Source organism: Oreochromis niloticus, linkage group LG5, assembly GCF_001858045.2.
Source record: "Oreochromis niloticus isolate F11D_XX linkage group LG5, O_niloticus_UMD_NMBU, whole genome shotgun sequence".
In the NCBI taxonomy this organism is placed as follows: Eukaryota; Metazoa; Chordata; class Actinopteri; order Cichliformes; family Cichlidae; genus Oreochromis; species Oreochromis niloticus.
The window spans coordinates 6,339,772-6,359,604 of record NC_031970.2 but is presented as its reverse complement, the minus strand read 5'-3'; the positions used below and the strand labels follow the sequence as shown (position 1 = coordinate 6,359,604).

The 19,833-nt window shown below is 39.9% G+C and overlaps 1 protein-coding gene across 2 annotated transcripts in view; it reads right to left on the bottom strand.

Annotated features, from left to right (window-relative positions):
• Positions 1–3,963: 3,963 nt before the first annotated feature.
• nxph4 (neurexophilin 4) overlaps positions 3,964–19,833 on the bottom strand; it is a 49,436-nt gene continuing 33,566 nt past the window's right edge. For both annotated transcript variants that reach the window (XM_005456378.4, XM_025907606.1), the window contains exon 2: positions 3,964–5,335. In XM_005456378.4, coding sequence (XP_005456435.1) covers positions 4,532–5,335 — 804 coding nt within the window. In that variant the 3' untranslated portion in view covers positions 3,964–4,531. The remainder of the gene's footprint in view (positions 5,336–19,833) is intronic.

Below are 19,833 nucleotides of genomic sequence, written 5' to 3'. Positions count from 1 at the left end.
TAAAGTTAAGTGTGTCAAGTAGGATCTTTCCATTTTTCTCTTGCCTCTTATATTTTATTCCATAAAACTATTTCAGGCAAACAATTGGTAAAAATTGTTAAACATGATAAATTAATGATTAATTGTTAATCGTAGGTAATATATATTAAGTTAGTTAAGTTAAAGTTAATGTAATAAATTAGTCATTGTCATTTACAAGTCCAATCTAAGGTTAAACCTTCATTTTTAATTTGTGATTTACAGTCTCTGATCTTAACCTCAGTGATTACAGGCCAATCTCCAACCTTTTTGTATCTAAAAAAAAAATCTTAAAACAGTAGTTGTAAAACAGCTAACTGACCGTCTGCAGAGGACTGTTTTTAAGAGTTCCAGTCAGGTTTGAGAGCTCATCACAGCACAGAAACAGCTGTAGTGAAAGTTACAAATGTTCGTCTTATGGCCTCTGACAGTGGACTCATCTCTGTGCTTGTTCTGCTAGACCTCAGTGCAGCGTTCGATACTGTTGACCATAATATTAGAACGATTAGAGCATGTTGTGTGTATTAAAGGTTCTGCACTGGAGTGATTTGACTCATATCAATTCAATAGAGTTTGTTTATGTAAATGGAGAGACTTCTTCACACACTAAGGTTAATTATGGGGTTCCACAGGGTTCCATGTAGGACCAATTCTGTTTACATTATACATGCTTCCCTTAGGCAGTATCATTCGAAGGTATAGCATTTTCATTGCTATATAGATAATACCCTTCTTTATCTATCCACGAAGCCATTAGTGAACACACACCAATTAGTTAAACTGCAGAAATGTCTTACAGACACAAAGACCTGGATGACCTCTAATTTCCTGCTTGTGCTTCCTGCATATGTCTTTCAGTGCACATATTAAACACATAGGTAGGACTGCTTTCTTCCATTTGCGCAAATTGGAAACATCCTGTCTCAGAGTGAGAAACTAGTTCATGCATTTATTACTTCTTGGCTGGACTACTGTAATTCATTATTATCAGGCTGTCCTAAGATTCACTGAAAATCCTTCAGTTGATCCAAAATTCTGCATAAAGAACGAGCATATTTTGCAAATATTTTTTTCTCTAGCTCTCTTGATTGGCTCCCTGTTAAAACCAGAATTGAATCTAAACTCCTTTTCCTCACATACATGGTCTTGAATAATCAGGACTCGTATTAATTAAAGACCAAATAGTAACCCAACACTCTCAGACTGCTGGTTTACTGGTGTCTCCTAGGATATTTAAAGGTTGAATGGGAGGTAGATAGGGAGGTAGCTTTCAGGCCCCTCTTCTGTGGAACCTGCTTGTAGTTTGGATTCAGGACACAGAGGCAAGGGTAAACCAACAAACCAACCAGGCAGATCTCTTAATGGTTACTCATCATTTACTGATGTTGAATTAGTTTATAATGCAGAGTTTGGCCTTCTAAGAGAAAAAGACTTGACATTCAAGCTTTGGATGCTTAGAATTTTGCGTAGCTTAGCCATTTTAAGCTATTTTCAGGAACTGATAGAACAATTATCCTCTGGCAAATATGAGCTATATTCATTCTGGGCAGCCAAAATAGTATGAAAATGAAAAAAAAGAAAAAAGAATGGCACAAAATGTTCCCAGAATTATCTAAGGGTTACATATGTTTTCTTTGAGTTTCTCTGAGTTCAGTATTTGGTTAGTTTTGTGTCTGATAACTGTTAAGTTGAAGTAACTGTTGGTTTAGATTCTATGTTGTTCTATAATTTGTTAGTGGTGGCTCCCCCTTGTGTCTCGTTTGATTGGTCAGCTTTTGGTTCTGTTGGTTGGAGTTAATTTTATTTTCCTGTTTCTGGGCCCTGGGACGGTCTTTAACAAAAAAAAAAAAAAAAAAAAAAAAAGTTACACTGTTGCATAACAACCTTTAATACTATAATTACCCTGTTGTCTATGTCCATTCATAATTTATTATATATTTTAATAAAACTCAATTCCTGTTACATTCCTGGACAAACATAGACACACAAAAACATTTTCAACATACAGTTAGATTTATAAATTTTTGGGCAATGACACTTTATTTCTACATTTTCTCTCTATTGTATCCAACACCACTGTGGATTTTCTTTCAAATAGGGCAGTAAAATGCAGACTTTCAGCTTTAATTAGGTAATAATAAGGTATAAGGTATAATACAAAAGTAATGCACTGACGGTTTAAAAATTACATCTGTTTTTATAAACAGGCCTCTGAGGCTTGAAAGGAATCGGACAGTTTACTGATAAGCAGCTTCATGGCCAGGTGAGGCCAATTCCTTCATTATTTCATGACAAAATTAAAATCAACTCCAAATTGAAAAAATAAAAATAAAAAAATCAAGAGGTGATTCCAAGTGTTGAACTTGCATCTGGCTGTTAACAGGAACTTTCAATACAAGGTTAAAAGAGATTTTGAATAAGTGGTTGGTTTGAAAAACCAAATAAATATCAGAGAGATAGAGAAACCTTCAGAAGTGGCTAAATCTACAATATAGTTAATTTTAAAAAGAAATTGGCCAGATTTGAAACACCAAAAGACCCAGAAGACCACAGAAAACTTTGCCATAAAACATCTAAAAGACTCTGCCCAGAGTCTGCCAGCAATGCGATATCCTTCAATGGGCAAGTCAGTCACCCGATTTCAAGCCAACAGAGCATGGGAACACAGCATGTATTGTTGGACATGGGTTCTAGGTTTCACACTGTCATTGACAGCAATCCTTACATTTAAAATTATGTGAAGGGAAGTTTTTCCAGTTACTGCTGAAAATGGGATACTAGTATGCAAAAAAATCGTTCATTAATAGTTAAAGCAATTCTTTTCCTAAGCTGTTTAAATAAAAGTGGAAAGTCAGCATTACAAAGACGTATCGATTGTTTGCTTTATAATCATGTGCATAAGTATGCACTCACACGTACACTTACATATAGTTGTGAGTAATCCCCAGCACCTTTCTAGCAACTCTTCACTAAGCTTCTGTCTAAAAAGAAGGGAAGTTCACCAACTTCTGCATTTGTCCATAGCAACTTGTGTAAGAATCCCATGGATCTCCATTTCAGCTTAACTCATCATGACCATAAGATACTGAGGCAGAGCCAGATGAAGATTCAATTAACACTGAATATGTGTTTTCTAATGAAATTCTGTGCATCAATATTTCCGTATCAAAGGTGTGAGGACCCAAGTGACTTTGAGCTGAGAGTTTGCGAAGAACGAAGAATCAGCCTTAAATAGTTGTTCAAACTGTATTTGGTTGGTTTGCTCAAGAGAGAGGCAGGTGGGGTGATCCTTGCTTTCGGTTATAACCCTCGATCAGTTTTAATAATTACTCTTTTGGTGGCGAGGCAGTCCTACTTTATTTTCTTTTAAGTTCATATTTCGAGCATAAAAAACCTTGATCAAATAAGTATTATTAGGTAGTTAAGATCATAGCACTGGCAGCAATAATATACATATACAATTATACAATGTACCCTTTGGTTTCGGCACAACTAAAAAATGTTTACTCGGGTGTGCAATACTTTATTTGGTTGCATGATCAAACAAACATAAATCTGTCAGTCATGTTACCTTCAGTACAATAGTTATTCTTTTCCATTTCCAGGATATATGTAATTAAAAATCACATCAGATATGGCTGCTGGATTCTATTACTGTACATATCAACTCCCTCAAAAAGTCAAACTTTATCATCTAAAGAATGTTTCACGGTTGGTTTTCATGTTAAAATTCAATCCATAACAAACTTTCCTTCGATATATTTGAGAAAATTAAAATTACATATCTTAGCTGAAAGCTGGAACATGAATTCCTAATCAGAGTAAAATGTAGCTTAATTCATAATAGTGTCCTTGCTGAGTTAGATAACATGAAAACGCTGCACAGCTTGCGCCTTGCAAATTTGCTTCAAGCTCTGAACCAAAACATTCACTCAGTAAAAGGCAGACAGTTTAAGAGATTTTAATGTGCTTTTTCATACAGTATATTGTATGCATATCCAGCATGGCATTTCTCATACATATAACTCTTTTATATCCAGGGTTTAAATGTAGAGCTGAGAGGATGATTAACAGTCAGTCTACCATAACATTACGTTTGCCATACAGTGATGGCGCTGTTCGGCTGCCTCAGAGGCTTACTTTGTACTCGAAGGGCATAACACTGATTCCAGCTGTTTGTAACCAAGCCTCCAACTTCAGAAAGAAATGACACTAAGAAACTAATATCTAAAAACAATAAGTCTGCTGGGGTTGAGTACAATATTTACAGAAAACAAAAGAAAACAAAGAAAAACAGAACAAATACAAAGTTGGAAAAGACGTCAGTGAAATCAGCCATATCCTAATCATCCATAAGTCTGAATATACATGATTTAAATTCACAATTCACAGCTGTTTAGAGGCAAAAAAAACTGTCCCCTGCTTTTTTAACAGGATCAGTATGACTATCATTTCCATCATTATCATTTTACTCATCATTGTCTCTTTTATTCTCTATTTAGTCTCGTTTACTTTATCCAAAGTAAGGGTGATCGCTTTGGAAGTTGTAGTCTGGACACACTTTCTGAACCAGCTTATAATCAATGCTGAAGAAAGAGATGAAGATGCAGATCACCTTGAAAGGTTTAGCACAAAGCCAAGCAGCGTGGGACTGGGTGTGCTCTGTGAAGCAGGTCTGAGATGGATCATACAGGCAGGGTTTGGATTTCTTGGATCTGTTGGTTTTCTCGTACTCGACCCGACAGTTTAAGGTCTTTGCCTCTTTCGGATCGATGGTGGACTGCTGTGTCTCCTGGATCTGGACGTCCTGCTGGGTGTGGGGGTGCAGATGATGCTGCTGAAGGACCTCAAACTCTACCACTTTGGTAGGTGGCACGATACTGACCGACACGTTTCCCAGGCTGGAGGAGTTGTGGCGAAAATAAACAGTAAAAGTCCCATTGATGTGGTCCACAATCTTCCCTGTCACCAACAGGCTGAACTTCACGGTCTTGACATTGAAGTAGAAGTCCCCCCAGCCAAAGATTTTCTTGGTCTTCATGGCTGTCTTTAGTGCAGGTTTACGCTTGGAGCGGTAGCCTGTCTGATCCACTAGCAGGGACTGGTTCCGGGCCAGCTCATAAGGGCTATAGGAACTGTACGGGGGTGGCTTGGATTTCACCGGTGTCTGATCGATCGGTGTGGAGAAGATGGTTTGGTACGGCGGCTTAACTACTCCTCCAACTGTGCCTCCGCCCATGCCGTATGGAAGAGTCTTCATCACCGCCCCCACTGGGCCCAGATCTGAGAAATCCACTTGCCTCTCCAACCCTTGGACCTGCAGAAGAGACACAAAGAACAATCAAATTTTACTGACAGTGTACCAAATGCTATTCACTTTGCCTTTTCATGTCTTTTTCTACCAGACAGACCTTTCAAAAACACAACAGCATCCATCCATCCATCCATCCATCCATCCATCCATCCATCCATCCATCCATCCATCCATTTAACCCAGCTCCTACTACCATAGTTCCATAACTGCAAGTTTTCAGGAATTGTAATTCATTCTTACAAATGCTACTCACACATATCTATATTTTCATGTATCAAAGCATAATGCCAAACTCCACATATACCGAGAATGTTTTGAGTTTTAAGTTAGATTTAGTTGTACTGCATGTTTAACCTGCAATGTTTGCCTAAAAACCTTTTAGATATTCTTTGTCAAGAGCAGCATCCTGTAAAATAGGACTCCATTCATATTAGATGAGTGCCAAACAGCTGATTGATTGAGAAACTGATCAAGTGTCAGGGAAAGGTAAGTATTTACAGTCTTGGAGCAGTTATCGGATTTGGTGCATTTCTCAGAGGTATTTAATATTAACTAGTGGCTGCCACATCACTCCTGTTCCCTGTGCTGGCTAAATGCTGCAATATAGAACTGTAAGTATGGAACCAACGGCTTGCAACTAGTCCTCAGCTGACTTTATGTCTTCATTTTTAAAGAGGTAAAGACAGAGATCAGAGGTGCTACAGTTTATTCTTTGTTCTGTCAAATGAAAAGTAAATACTCATAATGTGATATAAATCAAATGTGTCCAATTTCAATTTGCACTCGTTAAAATTATAAATATTTTAAAGGTCACTCTTTGGTAGGATTCATGTTTACCTGCCACAAGTTTTCTTTTTCCACGAGCATCCTAGTTGTTAGATGTTGCTATGTTTCATGTGCTGAATTCAAGAGAAAAAATAGATCTATTTTTGTTAACACACTTTAATTTTGTTGTCAGTATTGCCACAGAGAGCAAAACAACTCTGCATGTAAGGTAATGGATGTGAGCCTTTGTTTGTGCAGACAGCTTTCTGCCTTTAATCCACAGCCTAGGTGGTTATTCACAGGGCTGATTGACTAGAAATCTTGCTCTGCTCTCTTTCATGTCTCATCAATCACATCACTGCCATGCTCCTATCCATATGCACATATGTATACACACACACACACACACACACACACACACTTTCAAACACACAGACTTCGAGCTTGAAGCTGTCATGAAGTGACAGTGCGAAGTATTACAACTATTCAGAGGGGTTACATGCGCTTCCCCTGAGGCTGTATTTGGATGGAGTTTAAAAACTATTCTCCCAGTCAATAACAACACCAACCCAAAAAACAGAAGTACAGGATCACATCTTTGTGTCTAGTTAGGTTGGGACACTTTCTGTCTTCCTTCATTCCTATCCAATGCAGTGGGACCGGCAGCTTTATGCCTGCCTCATCTTTCATCAACCTCTGACCTAAAAACAACTACATATTGCTGCAGATGCAAAATAATGGCACTTATATAGGTTCTGATATATTCAGTCATTCAATATATCAATTTCTGCTAGTTATTTATTGCCATGCTTGAGGCAACTGTTGTGATTTGGTGATATATATATAATTGAACTGAACTGAAATGAATTTAATTAACATGCCCGCAGAGCTGATTATTAAGTAGATTGACTGAAGAGCAAATAAACGGTAGTGTATCGACCGCTCGAGGATGGACTTATAAAAGAAGAAAGCTTTAGATGAATGACCAGTGACTGGGATAATGTCTAACTGCAGATTTTCAACAGACCCCAATTCCCTCTGGTGCACTGACAGCAGGCATGTGCAGAGGTCTTGGAATTTTAAGCCTGTGAATAGGTGATGTGAGCTGACTTTGGCATTGACAGGTAGAAACAAGCTACAGTTGATGGCAGAAAAACATCAGAATATGTACAGCAACAAAGACTGTGTACAGTGCATGCAATATGGGGACTTCCTGTGAATGCGCTGTCAGCAGTGCTGTCAGCTAACTCCATGTGTTGCCATCTGTCAGGCTAACACTCTGCTGGTGCAGTCCTAATCATTTCTCAAGCTTGTGGCCCAGAGTTTAAACAAGCACAATCATCATAATCCAGAAACTTCAGCAGCAACATCTCACCATGAACCTCAACCTAACCTTCAGGGTCAGCTGTACGAAGTTTTAAAATGATTTTATGCTGGGGGGGGGGGGATCTGAGGCTGACATAAGTCTTTCTGAAGGGGGAAAAGCAACTGTACATAGTCAGCAACTTTAACAAATGTCGATCGAGTGAAAAAGATGAGTACAGAGAAAGGCCCTCTTCTTCTGTGGCATGAAAATAATAAAATGCCAACACAAACCAATAAATAGATGGACTTTTTATTAGCATGAATATGAAATTTTTTGTGCTTGACAGTAAATCAATTTAAAGGGTGAGGATCTGTTAGAAGAAATATCAGATATTTTCTCTTGACATGAAATCCATAAGCTGTAGACCTTTTGAAACAGCGGATGTTTGCTATAAGGTCATATCAGGCTGCCGCATTCAGTGAAAGATTGACGGTTTGAGAAATAAACCTTCATGCTTTTCTTCCTCCTCAGCGCCTATTCAGTTAAGTTACAATGAGTCAGAAGTAACTTTTAGAGCAATAACCAGAGGGGCACTGCTGAAGTGATGAAGAGGTGCTGAAGCTAAAAGCACACAGGTGCGCACACACAGCTAAAAAGTAGTCACTCTTTCAGTTTATGATTTCGATTTGAAAGGAACTTAGAGTTGTAAGTGGTAGCCAACCCTGGGTAAATTATATAGTTTGTGATTTTTTAGTTGAAAAGAAGTTTTTGGAAATGTTTCAGTGGACAGACCTTGAAAATCAGCTTTTCTTCTTTAACTTTTTTTTTGTCGGGAACTCACAAAACAGTTGTCAGGTCATAAGTAACTCATAAGTGAGGAATGGAATTATTTGCCACCTGGCAATTTTAGAACTTTGTGGCTTGACCAGCTATCAGCAAATTATGGATTTGAATTTCTTGCAGTCAGAAAAGAAAGTGAAACTCCCACAAGAAGACAATGACCCCAAGCAGACTGGAAAATCCACCAAAAATACCTCAAGAAATGCAAGCTGAAGCTTTTGAAGTGGTCGTCAGCGTCAACTGACTTAAAAATCATTGAAAATTTGTGGGAAGAACTCTGTGAAAGACAGAAAAGATTTCTCTTGAAACCGAGAAGATGAAAACTCCTTAAATCAAGAACTGAATGACTCTAAGCCAGTTACATGTGTGTGTGTGTATCTATCTATATCTATCTATTTATATATCTATAAGTTTTGTTAATCATTCTTTAACAATTCCTTGTTAAAGATTGCCAACAATTGCCATGACAACCATCACCCAATGTAAGGGTTATGCTTCCATAAATTAACAGTATTGGTAATTACCGAAATCCAACGGTAATGGTAAATCCACTACAATGCATGAGTTCTTTAATCCAAATTATATTTTTAATACTAGAATATAATTAGTGTGTTTAGCTTTGAATTTTCAAATGTACAGTTTTACAAAAAAAATAAAAAACCCAGAAAAAAATTGTTATTGTTTGATTAAGATCCCAAATTACAGTCATTCACTTGGATTCCTGAACAGAAAAATTTGTTTTATTGGTTGAATGTTATGCTTGATTAATTTCTGACTTCTCAGAGAGGTCCAGGGTGCCGGCTTGAATTGGAGCACTGGAGCATGTGACAGGTGGACTCATAAATTTGTTAAGCACTGTATCTTATCAAATATAAGCTTGCACGCATGAAAAAGTGTGGCCATCTACTAAAGAGACTGACTGCCATCCCCACAGCCCCACAGCTGGCTAAAACTGAATCTAATTATGACAAGGTGCAGCTAGCTGGGAGAACATAAAATTGTGGATGACAGCTAGTTTTACGCTGTACTTTAAAAGAAACACATGCATCACTCGCCCACCAAAGTAGCTACATAACCCCAAGGTTGTACTTTCTTATTCTCACTTTATATCTGAGCCACTGTTGTCGAGAAAAAAACAACGCCATTAACACACACAGACTTTTACAGCTTTTCAGCAAACTTAACATGACTCAAAAGGAACATTTCAGTATAAACTTGACTCAAGGGTTGGTGTGAGTCCCCTCTTGAGGCTATCTGCAAAGTTTTTTTCAGAGGGAAGCTTTTACACGCTTGAACATTGCATTAGTGTTTCCTCCAATTAGGAATGGGACTCCTGTTTGGTTGTATGCTGCAGGAAATCACAGCAGAGCACAGAATAAGTATTGTGGTGAGCTTATACATATGTATGATCCAGACAACTCAATAACAGCACAATCACAGAAAGAACAATCAGATTACAGCGCTCGGGAGATAAAGGGAGATAGTGAAGAAAATGTTATTAGTGGAGAAGTGAGATGAGGAGAGGAGAGAGTAAGAAGATCTTGTACATTTTCTAGGAATAGGGAACATTAATCATCTTTAAATTTCATTTGGAGGTTCATATGAGCAAAAAGCATCCCTTAGTTGCTGCTTAGATGGAAGGCCTCCAACCTACCTGAAAGTCCATACAAGAATGAAATGTAGGAATTTGTTCAATGAGGAGATTATAAATGCGGCTGAGACAAAACTGACAGACAAAACGATGAGACACATCTACAGGCAGGTAGAGAAGGCTGTAGTGAGGGAAAGAAAGACTATGTGATGAGAGGCTTCATACTACCCTATTAAATAAGGTCAGATGAGCTCTACAATTGACTGCTTAAACCTGTTATATTACATGTCACCACAATTAAGATCTCTTTTCATCATTAGGGAAGCTTTAGATCAATGCCAGCACTTCTCCCTCTGCTCCCTCTTTCTTTTGCACTCTCTGTCTATTGGTTATCTGATCCTCCGTCTGCAGTTTGCTCACTCTCACATTCATCCATAACTTCCACACCTTCCTGATAGCAAGAGTATTCAGAGGAAATGAACCATGCTCCCCGGCTCCTCAGCCCACACCCGACTCCCTCTCCTGCCTCCCGCTCTCCCATTCTTCCCCCGAGGACAGATGTGAAGATGAGAGCTGCTTGTCTCTGAGCTCTCTCCCAGGCTTGTTCCTTTGTTTAATTGGAGTTTTATTGGTGACAATCAATTCATTTCTATCTGCGCTCCAGGCTGCATTGATCTGCTGTCACACAGGAGAGTCAAATGTACAGTTCCCCTCCCACAGCACTACAAACCACAGGCTCTGATGCCAGCTACTGATTGTTTTTTCTTAACTTTCTGTTTCAAGTGCCTTTGCGATTAAAAGTAGTTATCTCATTTTTCTTCGAGAAGACTTGGAAAAGCTGCGAAGTGTTAACTGAGGACAATATGATGTAAAGCTGAATGCAGATCATTTTTTTTTACTTTGAAGTTCCTATTTATCCTAAATGTACCTTCACCATTTCTGAAAAAGGCAAATGCCATCAATCTGTGCTTGTGGAAAGCGAAGGATCTTACGGTAAAAAAAGTTCTCTTTTTGTAGTTTTGAACTTCAAAGATGAAATTTGTAGACATTTCTGTTCATCCATCACTGCATTCTGAAATATGCCGGAAAACCCTGAAAGGGTAAGGCCTTTCATTTCTCAGATGACCCTGACATCTTTGAAAGAGTTCAAGCGAAAGAAAATCTGAGTGTCAGAGTCCTGTTTAGGAAAATCTCGACAGATTATAAGCTGTTAGTTTGGCTCGCTTCATCATAGCTGATGTATGTACATCTTCATCTGAAGAAGGTTGTGCCTTTAAAATGAAGGGCGGTATTTGAACTGTCCCGTTTTACTGTGCTAATGCATGCATTTACCAGTAACAAGTCCAAAGTGATCAGAACATGCATTCTCCCAGCACCCCTTCCATTTTGTTTTCCTCCTCGCTGCGTTGCAAAGCGAGGTGAGAAAATAGCTCAGAGGTTGCAGTACTTAACCAAACAGTCGTATCGCTGCTCTCATAACTCTGAATCAGCCGAACCAAACACAGTGATGGATGGTGACAGTATCTTAGCACAAATTCTTTAGGAAGTCAAGACACACCTGAACACACAGCACAACTAAATGGAAGATGATGTGTGTGTTCTTAGCTGATTAATCCGAACAATAATGACAAAAGCAGTTTAAATACTGGAGAAGAGTTTTGTACTCGGTTGATGTGATTTAATAATATATATTTTTTAATATAGGCAACCTAAGAGCTGAAATACACCTGCCTGATGCATGTATGATGTTATTTCATACAGCTGTGCATATAAAAAGGCAGATTTACAAGCCTAACTTGTTTGTGCTTGTGTGATTCAATGATTACTTTAAGGTGCTTTCTCCACATAAAGAGTTATTCTTTGATTAAATTTGAAAGTTTTTGTGACTGACGGAGTAATTAAATGTCACTGACAAAACACAGGATATAACAAACTGATTTTGGACATTACTGACTTGGGGCTGACTGGATCCTTCACTCCAACTACGCCTCCTCAGAATTATCCAGTTACTGTGATGTTTTTTTAGTGATAGATAATAATCAAAAAACACAAATCAAAAACCGATGTGGAAAAATCCCCTCAAAGGATGTCACAATATACTTGTACTCGTGATAGTTTATGATGTTTTTGAGTGAAATGTTCTCAGCACATAAGATAACATCACACATTGCAGTGTTGTGCTTTTGTCATGCATCTGAATATTTATGAATATGAACTCAGACTTTTAATTGATTTTTTTTTTTTTAAAGATAAGTAAAAAAGGTTACACATGAATTCGAGTAATAGCATTATTGCAACTTTTTCGGATTAAAAAAATCACAAAAATGTGATGAATTCTTTTGTGCAGGTCAACTTATGTAACTGCATCTTTTCGTCCTTATTCACAGCTTGTGTTATTTTTCAGCAAGCGTCAGTAAGTGATACAGGTGAAAGTGTAGGTCATATTTGTGGCAATATTATGGCTTATTTTATAAACCAGTCTGTGGTGCAGTGTTAGATGTTGCTACTTCTAGTAAAAGGAGCAAGATGTGGAGTCTGGGGCATTTACAGTGCATTGAAATGACATAAAAGATGCCTGCCGGAAGACAGGAATTATAATTTGCATCTCTTATGAATATGATGTTTAGAAATATAAGATGTGGATAAAAAGAAACATGTCTGAGAACGGATGGAAGTTTGATGACAGAGTAGTAATTGAGCTACGTGTAGACTGTGAATAAAATAAAGCTGAACTGAACATATCCGATGGTGGTAGTGTGGTACTGTAGCTCAGACAAGCTCAGTTTTTAACAGCTGTCACGCTGCACTGTTTTAACAATAATCATACTACAAAAAAAGAAACTTTTTAACTTTTAGCCTCCCACTCCCCCCCCCCCCCCAAAAAAAAATGAGAGAGCTGAAAATGACATTTAATTACAAAAAGCAAAATAAAGCCAGGAGGAAAAAAGATAAACCAGTAGGGGAAAAATGGAGCGAGGGACTGTTGAGAGAGAGAGAGACGGAGAGGAAGAGGGGGGAAGAAGAGGGGGAAAAAAAGCAGTAAAAGCGATTTTGCAGTCCACTGGTGTCGTTGGATTATCATGAAAATGAAAGCTACTGAGTCAGGGAGTATCAGGGAGCAAGGAAATGGAGCTGAGACAGATAACACAGCAAGGGAGAAAAAGAAAAAGAATAAGAGAATGAGTGTAGAGAAAGCAGAGAGGTCTGTAAGACAATATGAGGCGAAAGTGCAAAGAGAGAAAAGGTAAAAAGACAATATATATACGACACAGAGTGAGATTATGAGTGCAATAAGACAAAAATGAGAAACACTTCACCCCATAGAGAATAATCAGAGGTTTCTTGAGAAGTAATATCTGTAATATTGTTTCAAGAAGACCAGCTCAGTTCTGAAAAAAATCACTTGAAGAAGAAATAAAGTATTTTTCCATATTTCAGACTAAATTTAATAAGCATTTTAGTTCATCATCAGCTTTAAAGAATCTGTATTTTTCAGTGTGTAGAAAATAAGGTAAATAAAAACAAAGTTTAGTTTCAAGGAAGAAAGAAAGAGATGCTACTCTACCGTTTGATGTCTATATTAGAGGATTTATGAGGGTATTGAATGCTGGCTTAAGTGTAATATGCCGACAATATTGCAAAATATTGCAGATGTGCTAAAATTAGACTAAGGGGGAAATGTAGAAAAACACAATGTCTCACAGTTATGGGAATTTCAGGTTTTATTGTCTTGGCACAACAAGTCAATTTTAGAACGTCCAACTGTTTTATATTGACGCATATTTTTACACTGGGATTTATATTTAATTAATTAACATTTTAATTGAACCAAGTTGGCCAGCGTGAATGGGGGTTCAATGCTGGAAGAACTGGCCAGTGACCAAGCAGAAGATCTACAAAAACCCAGCGGCGAAAGAAAGGTCACTAGAGGTCAGGCAGCTTGTTAGACGACACATCCATGTGTCTGTATGTACTTTTCTTTACAAAAAAAGCATAAAAACAAACAGACAAAATAAAAAAAATATAAACAGAATATCAAATATCTTGCAGCGGACCCATCATGTACAAATATGCGCATGTATTCAAACAAATAAAGCATTTTTTGGAAAGAAATTGCTGTAATTTTTGTTTTTGAAGACTGAGATTACAAGGTCAAACATATTCTCATATTTTTGCAGTAAATACGAAGCTCCATTTGGCTTACGATCCCTTTGACTATTACTCGTTCAACACAGTTAAACATTACACCTGCAACAGCAAAGCCTCACCTGAAGCTTCTTTATTTGCATCATAATCTAAATCCACCTGTCACTCTTATCTGTGTATTCCAAAGACAAATATTGCTGTCCAGTGATTTATGAATTCAGCAAGGCCGCCTACAATGACAAACTGAAATAATTATGTTCTTCTTACATTTGGAACGACATACCTCTTGTATAGCACATGGGACTAAAAATAGCCTTTGCACCCACAGAGATTATCACATTAAATAAACAATGTTGCTCTTGTTAACACAGTCTTTTGCAAAATGCAGCAGAATTATGGTACTATATTAAATCAGGAGACTCCACAGTGACTGGCTAAGTATCAGCCACTGCCAAATAAACATACAATGCTAACAAAACACTGGGCATCGCTGCCAGCATTGTATGTTGGTGCTTTCATTCAAGTATGTTTAAGCAGTGCTGCTACAGCCAAATCGGTTTTAGTTGTTTTTCAGTTGCTTTTAATCTTACATCACGTAACTACTCCCACAGGAAACAGAATCAATGTGCTGCTGCAGTCCTCAAGAAAACCTTTGTTTTATTTATTATGCCCGCCAAGGAGGTTATGTTTCTGGTAGCGTTTGTGTGCGTTCCTGCGTACCTGTCAATCTGTCTGTAAACACAATAGCTCAAAAAGTTTTGAATGAATTCTGATAAAACTTTGTAGGGGTGTAGAGTTGTGTTAACAGTGTTAACAATCTATCAAAATTTGACTTACATCCACCAAGGTCTTAAAGGTCAACTTACTGATTTATTGGTTGAAACCAAAAAGTCTTACAACTTAGAATCATGATTGTTTCAGATGCTTGGCTAGATGTAGAACAAGCACTTTGCAATAATCTAGAGATTTCAGATCTACCATTTATCAGCTCAAACATCCAACGACATGAATGCTTCAAAAGCATCAACATCAGCTCTTCTCTGACAGCGTGGTGGGAGTTTCTGAAGTTGACAGAGTCTTCATTAATCCCATGCAAACGTACACCTATCTGGAACAACCCTGACATATTACAAAACAATAATATGATAAACTTTTCAGATTGGAGTGGTAAAGGAATCAAATATTTAGAACATATACTAGAAGGAACAGAATTTATTGCATTTGACAGACTAGTTACACAATATGGGATCAACAAGAAAAGATTTTTAGAATATCAACAAATTAAATCCATAATAAAAAAGAGATTTAAACCGGGTCAAGTTGAACTACAAACGCCACCAAGTGTGGTTCAATTTCTTACTCTTAAAACCCCCAAATTACTATCCAAGATATACAGAATGCTTTCTAAAACAGATGAATCAATATCACTTCCTATTGCAAAATGGGAAGCGGATTTATCAGTTAACTTTGACCAAAACTTCTGGTCTCAGATTTGCTTAAAAACCTTTCATCTAATTAGAAATCCCAGTCTTCAATTAATTCAATACAAAATACTACATAGAGTGCACTATACAGGCCATCGGATGTTCAAGATGGGCTTTACGTCTACCAACAACTGCTCACACTGCCAAACCAATTCACCGGACAATTATATCCACGCTCTTTGGTTCTGTCCACCAGTTCAGAAGTTTTGGCGCGAGATATGTGAAGACTTATCAAAGTGTCTGAAATGTAACATTCCAACTTCCCCTTTAGTGTGTTTGTTGGGCAGCTTAGATAATGTCACTACGGAAAAGAATATAGCCCATATGGTTTTCACTGCCCTATGCATAGCCAAGAAAATAGTCCTCATGAACTGGAAAAATAAAAATAATCTTAATTCTAACCAATATAGAAATTATCTATTAGATTACATTAGTCTTGATACAGCCTCTGCCACCACATCAGATCAATTGCTCTGGGCTCCTTTGATCAGCTCCATCACCTAGTGGGGGTGGGGGGTCTTAGTTTGGTCCCACCTTCACTGTTGTGATTGGTGTGGGGGTAGGGACAGGCTTAGGGCATCAGGGGGTTCCCTGGGAGCATCTTCCTTGGGGGGCTCAACCCGGGGTAGCGGTCATGGCCAATTAGGGGCTCTGTTGGCTCTTAGGTGACGGTTTCCTCGTGGCTGCGTGCAGCAGGGCTAGGGGAGGGTCTGTGCTGACGGACGTGGGTTACTGACCTGGTAGCCTGGCTGCCCCTGGGTGGGTCCGGGATGGGCGTGAGGTTCTGGGGGCACTCCGTCTCTGGGCTGGGGCCCTGGCCAAGCCTCAGGGGCTTGGGTCCGGGTTGGTGTGTTGCCGGGGTTGTGGGCGGGTGGGTGTATGGGGGCCCAGTCCTGGCGCAGGGTGCCACCTGTGCATCGAACCACCTGGGGGGCTCTTCAACTGGTGGGGGAGGTTGTCACATCCTACAGGAGATTTCCTCTCTTCAGGAACTCTCTCTGCAGGAGGGGGAGATACAGGAGAGGTGGAGGAAGATCTCAGCCTGGGCGTCTATTGTCTAGTGTAGTCTGGAAGATGAGTGGATGATGGGGTGGGTGCAGTTTTCTCTGTGGTGGGGTCAGGTGGACTGTCCCGGGCTCTGTGGGGCCGGGCGGCGTTGCTGCACTGGGCCCCGGTCCGGATGGGCCTGGGCCCCCCTTTCCCTGGCGGGTTGCAGAGTATGGGGGTGCCTACTGGGGTCAGCGGGGGAGCTGGCCCCAGGGAGGGGTCACTTGCCCCTCCCTTCCTTCCCTCCCCATCTCCAGCTGCCTCCCTCTTCCCGCTCCACCACAATCACCCACACATGCAGGGCCTTGGGGTAGGGGTGTGTCACCAGGGTGCAGAGGAGACATCCCCCCCCTCTGTCCCCTTCTGGCTGCCTCTGCCTCAATTTTATCCCACAACTTAGACATTCACATTACTCACACTCTCATTACACATACATATAGGATCTTGGGGGTGGGCACGCTACACGGATTCCAAATTACCATCAGGGTGTACACCTCACCCCTGGCATCGTTGCCCACCTCTCAATTTTAAATACACGTAGACATTGAGGGCTAGCAGGAGGGGCTATACGCTTACCTGCTGCTCTGGCAGGTAGCTCCATGCCCTCCTGGGTTTTAAATGCACCTTAGAACACACATACATCAACACTACATATGAGCGGGTGGAGGGAGGTTTGGAGTCTTCCTACACCCCCGTTCTCTGCGGCCTGCTGGAGCGGGGGGGCTAGGAGGAGGAGTTGGCCGTCCGACTGGGGTCTGGAATGTGGGGCCTCCCTGCTGCTGCGGAGTCGGGGCGGTCTGCTTCTCCCCACCGCAGGGAAAAGGGTAACACCACCTGGGTCTGGGCGCAGTTTCCCCCTCCAGGGGCAAGGGTACCTAGACCCGGGGCTTAGAGTATGCTTGGGGAGAGTGATTGTGTGTACAGTGTCTCTCTATGTCTGTCTCCACGTTGGGTGAGTGTTGAGTAATTGTATATGAGAGCATGAGGGTGGGAATGGATGTTTGTATCTGTGCGTGCCTGTATGTCTGTGTCTATATGTCAGGTTGGGTATCAGACGCCACCTCTCTGGGGACATCTCAGGCCCTCCAAGGTTTGGAGGCCCATCTCCCCCCACCACTTCCCCTGCCGGTGGCAGACGCCCTCAGACATCGGTGCGTTGGTGGTTCTTTGTGTCCGGGGGTGGGCGCCCAGGTACCCACCGGCTCACTCCTTGGCGGCTGCTTATCGGGGCCTGGAGCCTGGGGCTCGCTCGGGCCACTTCGGGGATGGGGTGCCCTTGGCCTCTCGGCCCGGGGCTCGGTCACTCAGGCACAGCTGGCTGCCGGCGGAGCTCACGGGCACGTCACTGCAGCCCCCCCTGGCTTCTGCTCCGCGGCTGCTGAGTGACCCCTCATCTGGGACTCTCCTCAGCTCTTTCTGGGATAGTGGCGCGGCTGCCCCTCTGTTGGTCTTCCTTGGTCTCTTGTGTTCTGGGGGCCTCTGGATGTCTGGAGTTTTGATCTCCTCCATACCTGCTTCATGCCCTGGAGGACGGGGCAGTGGCCCCCCACACCCTCTAGCAGATCATTACATGAAGGAACCTTTTAAAAACAAGCGCGTTCATGCTCACAGGTGCACACACGGGTGATCACACACACAAACTACACCCTTTTTGGCTCCTACCTCAAAGCACACACTGCGCTGTCGATCTCACGTGCTGCACAATAATGTTTAATATTTAGTATTTACTGTCATATTCCCATATATCATTGTGATCTTGTTTATTACTCTCGTTTTCTTCTGCTTGCTTTCTTTTTTCTTTCTCAACAGGTGATCCAGGTGATCGATATATGTATTTTTTGTCTGCTTATTCTGTTGGTTTTTGTTTTTTGCCCTTTTTCCCTGTCCCTCTTCTCAGCTGTTTTTTTTTTTTTTTTTTTTTCCTTTCCCTCTTTCTTTCTCCCCTTTCTTTCCCCCAGTCAAGTCTGTCCCGTATTCAGCAAGTGAAAATAAAATAAACAATAAAAGGTGAATCAAATGGACCATTACGGCAAGGCTGGGATGGTCCATTTGGTAAAGTAAATCCGTTGGGCATCTTTCTTCGCCTTTAGACAATAATTCTGATGGCAAAAGAACCAAACGGGACAGGTTAAAAAAAAAAAAAAAAAAAAAAATGATTGTTTCAGATGTGGTGTGTATTGTCAGGATATAGAAAGTAGATTTCACATCACAGCAAATATGACCTCTGACCTCTCCTTCAAGGTCAATAGATTGACCTGAAGGTCAAAGTGATAATAATGCTATATAGAACTATTTAAAACTATGTATGGGATCCTAAATATCACGTTACTTTGGCCTGCTCGCCTCTTCTTTAAGGTCGAATAAGGTCAAACTTTCATAAAATGTCTTTCATCCTTAAAACTATGTTTAAAATTCTACTGCCTTTGTTTGTCTTGGCAACATTTAGGAAATGATTTAGGTACATTCAGGCATATAGCAATTCTAAATGTCCCATTATAGTTTGCATCCAAATATCATGTCACATTTGACCTCTGCTCTCACTTTTACACCTGCCTCTCTTTTAAGTTAACCCAAAAGATGCATTCTTTTTTTACCACACTATAATCTTCTTAAAGTACATTTAAAAAGAAGAAAGAAAACAAATTGAGTCTATACAAAATATGATACTGTTCCCTTAAGTGTATAAACTGCCCAGAGAGTGAGCTGCCTTGGCAGAGGTTTGTGCTCTCGGAGTGGTTTGTGGTGATGTTAAGATTAGCTAATACAACTATAATATTAAAATGTTTGCAGATATGTAAATTACTTTCAAGTAAATGAACTCAGAAACTCATCCACATATATAATTACAAACATGAAAAACTAAAAAGTAACCAGGGGTCCATAAAGGAGGAGTTAGGAAAATAAAAGTTAAAAGTTTGAAAAACTCAGAGGCAACTAAAGAAAAAGATGTAAAATGCATCAGCAAACAATTGTGAAGGTCATTTTAATGATGCTATCTGCTAATATTAGACAATATAAATGCATGAATATGAATAAGAATAAAAACAAAATCAGCAACTGTCCTGTTCGTTCCATGGACTAATGTCTTATCTCTGTTGTCTTCCTCTTCACCTCCTGCTTGGAAGTTTGTTATTAATCCAGTAAGGTATAGGTAGGTCAATTTTTTTTATATAGCACCTTTCAAGATAAATATCACAAAGTGCATCACAACAAAAATGGAAAGAAATAACAAAATTCAAGATCTTTTGTCTGATATATCCACTAACCCTACACCTCAGAAAAGTCAGAAACCTTCCTGAACAAAAGATAACTAATTGTACTT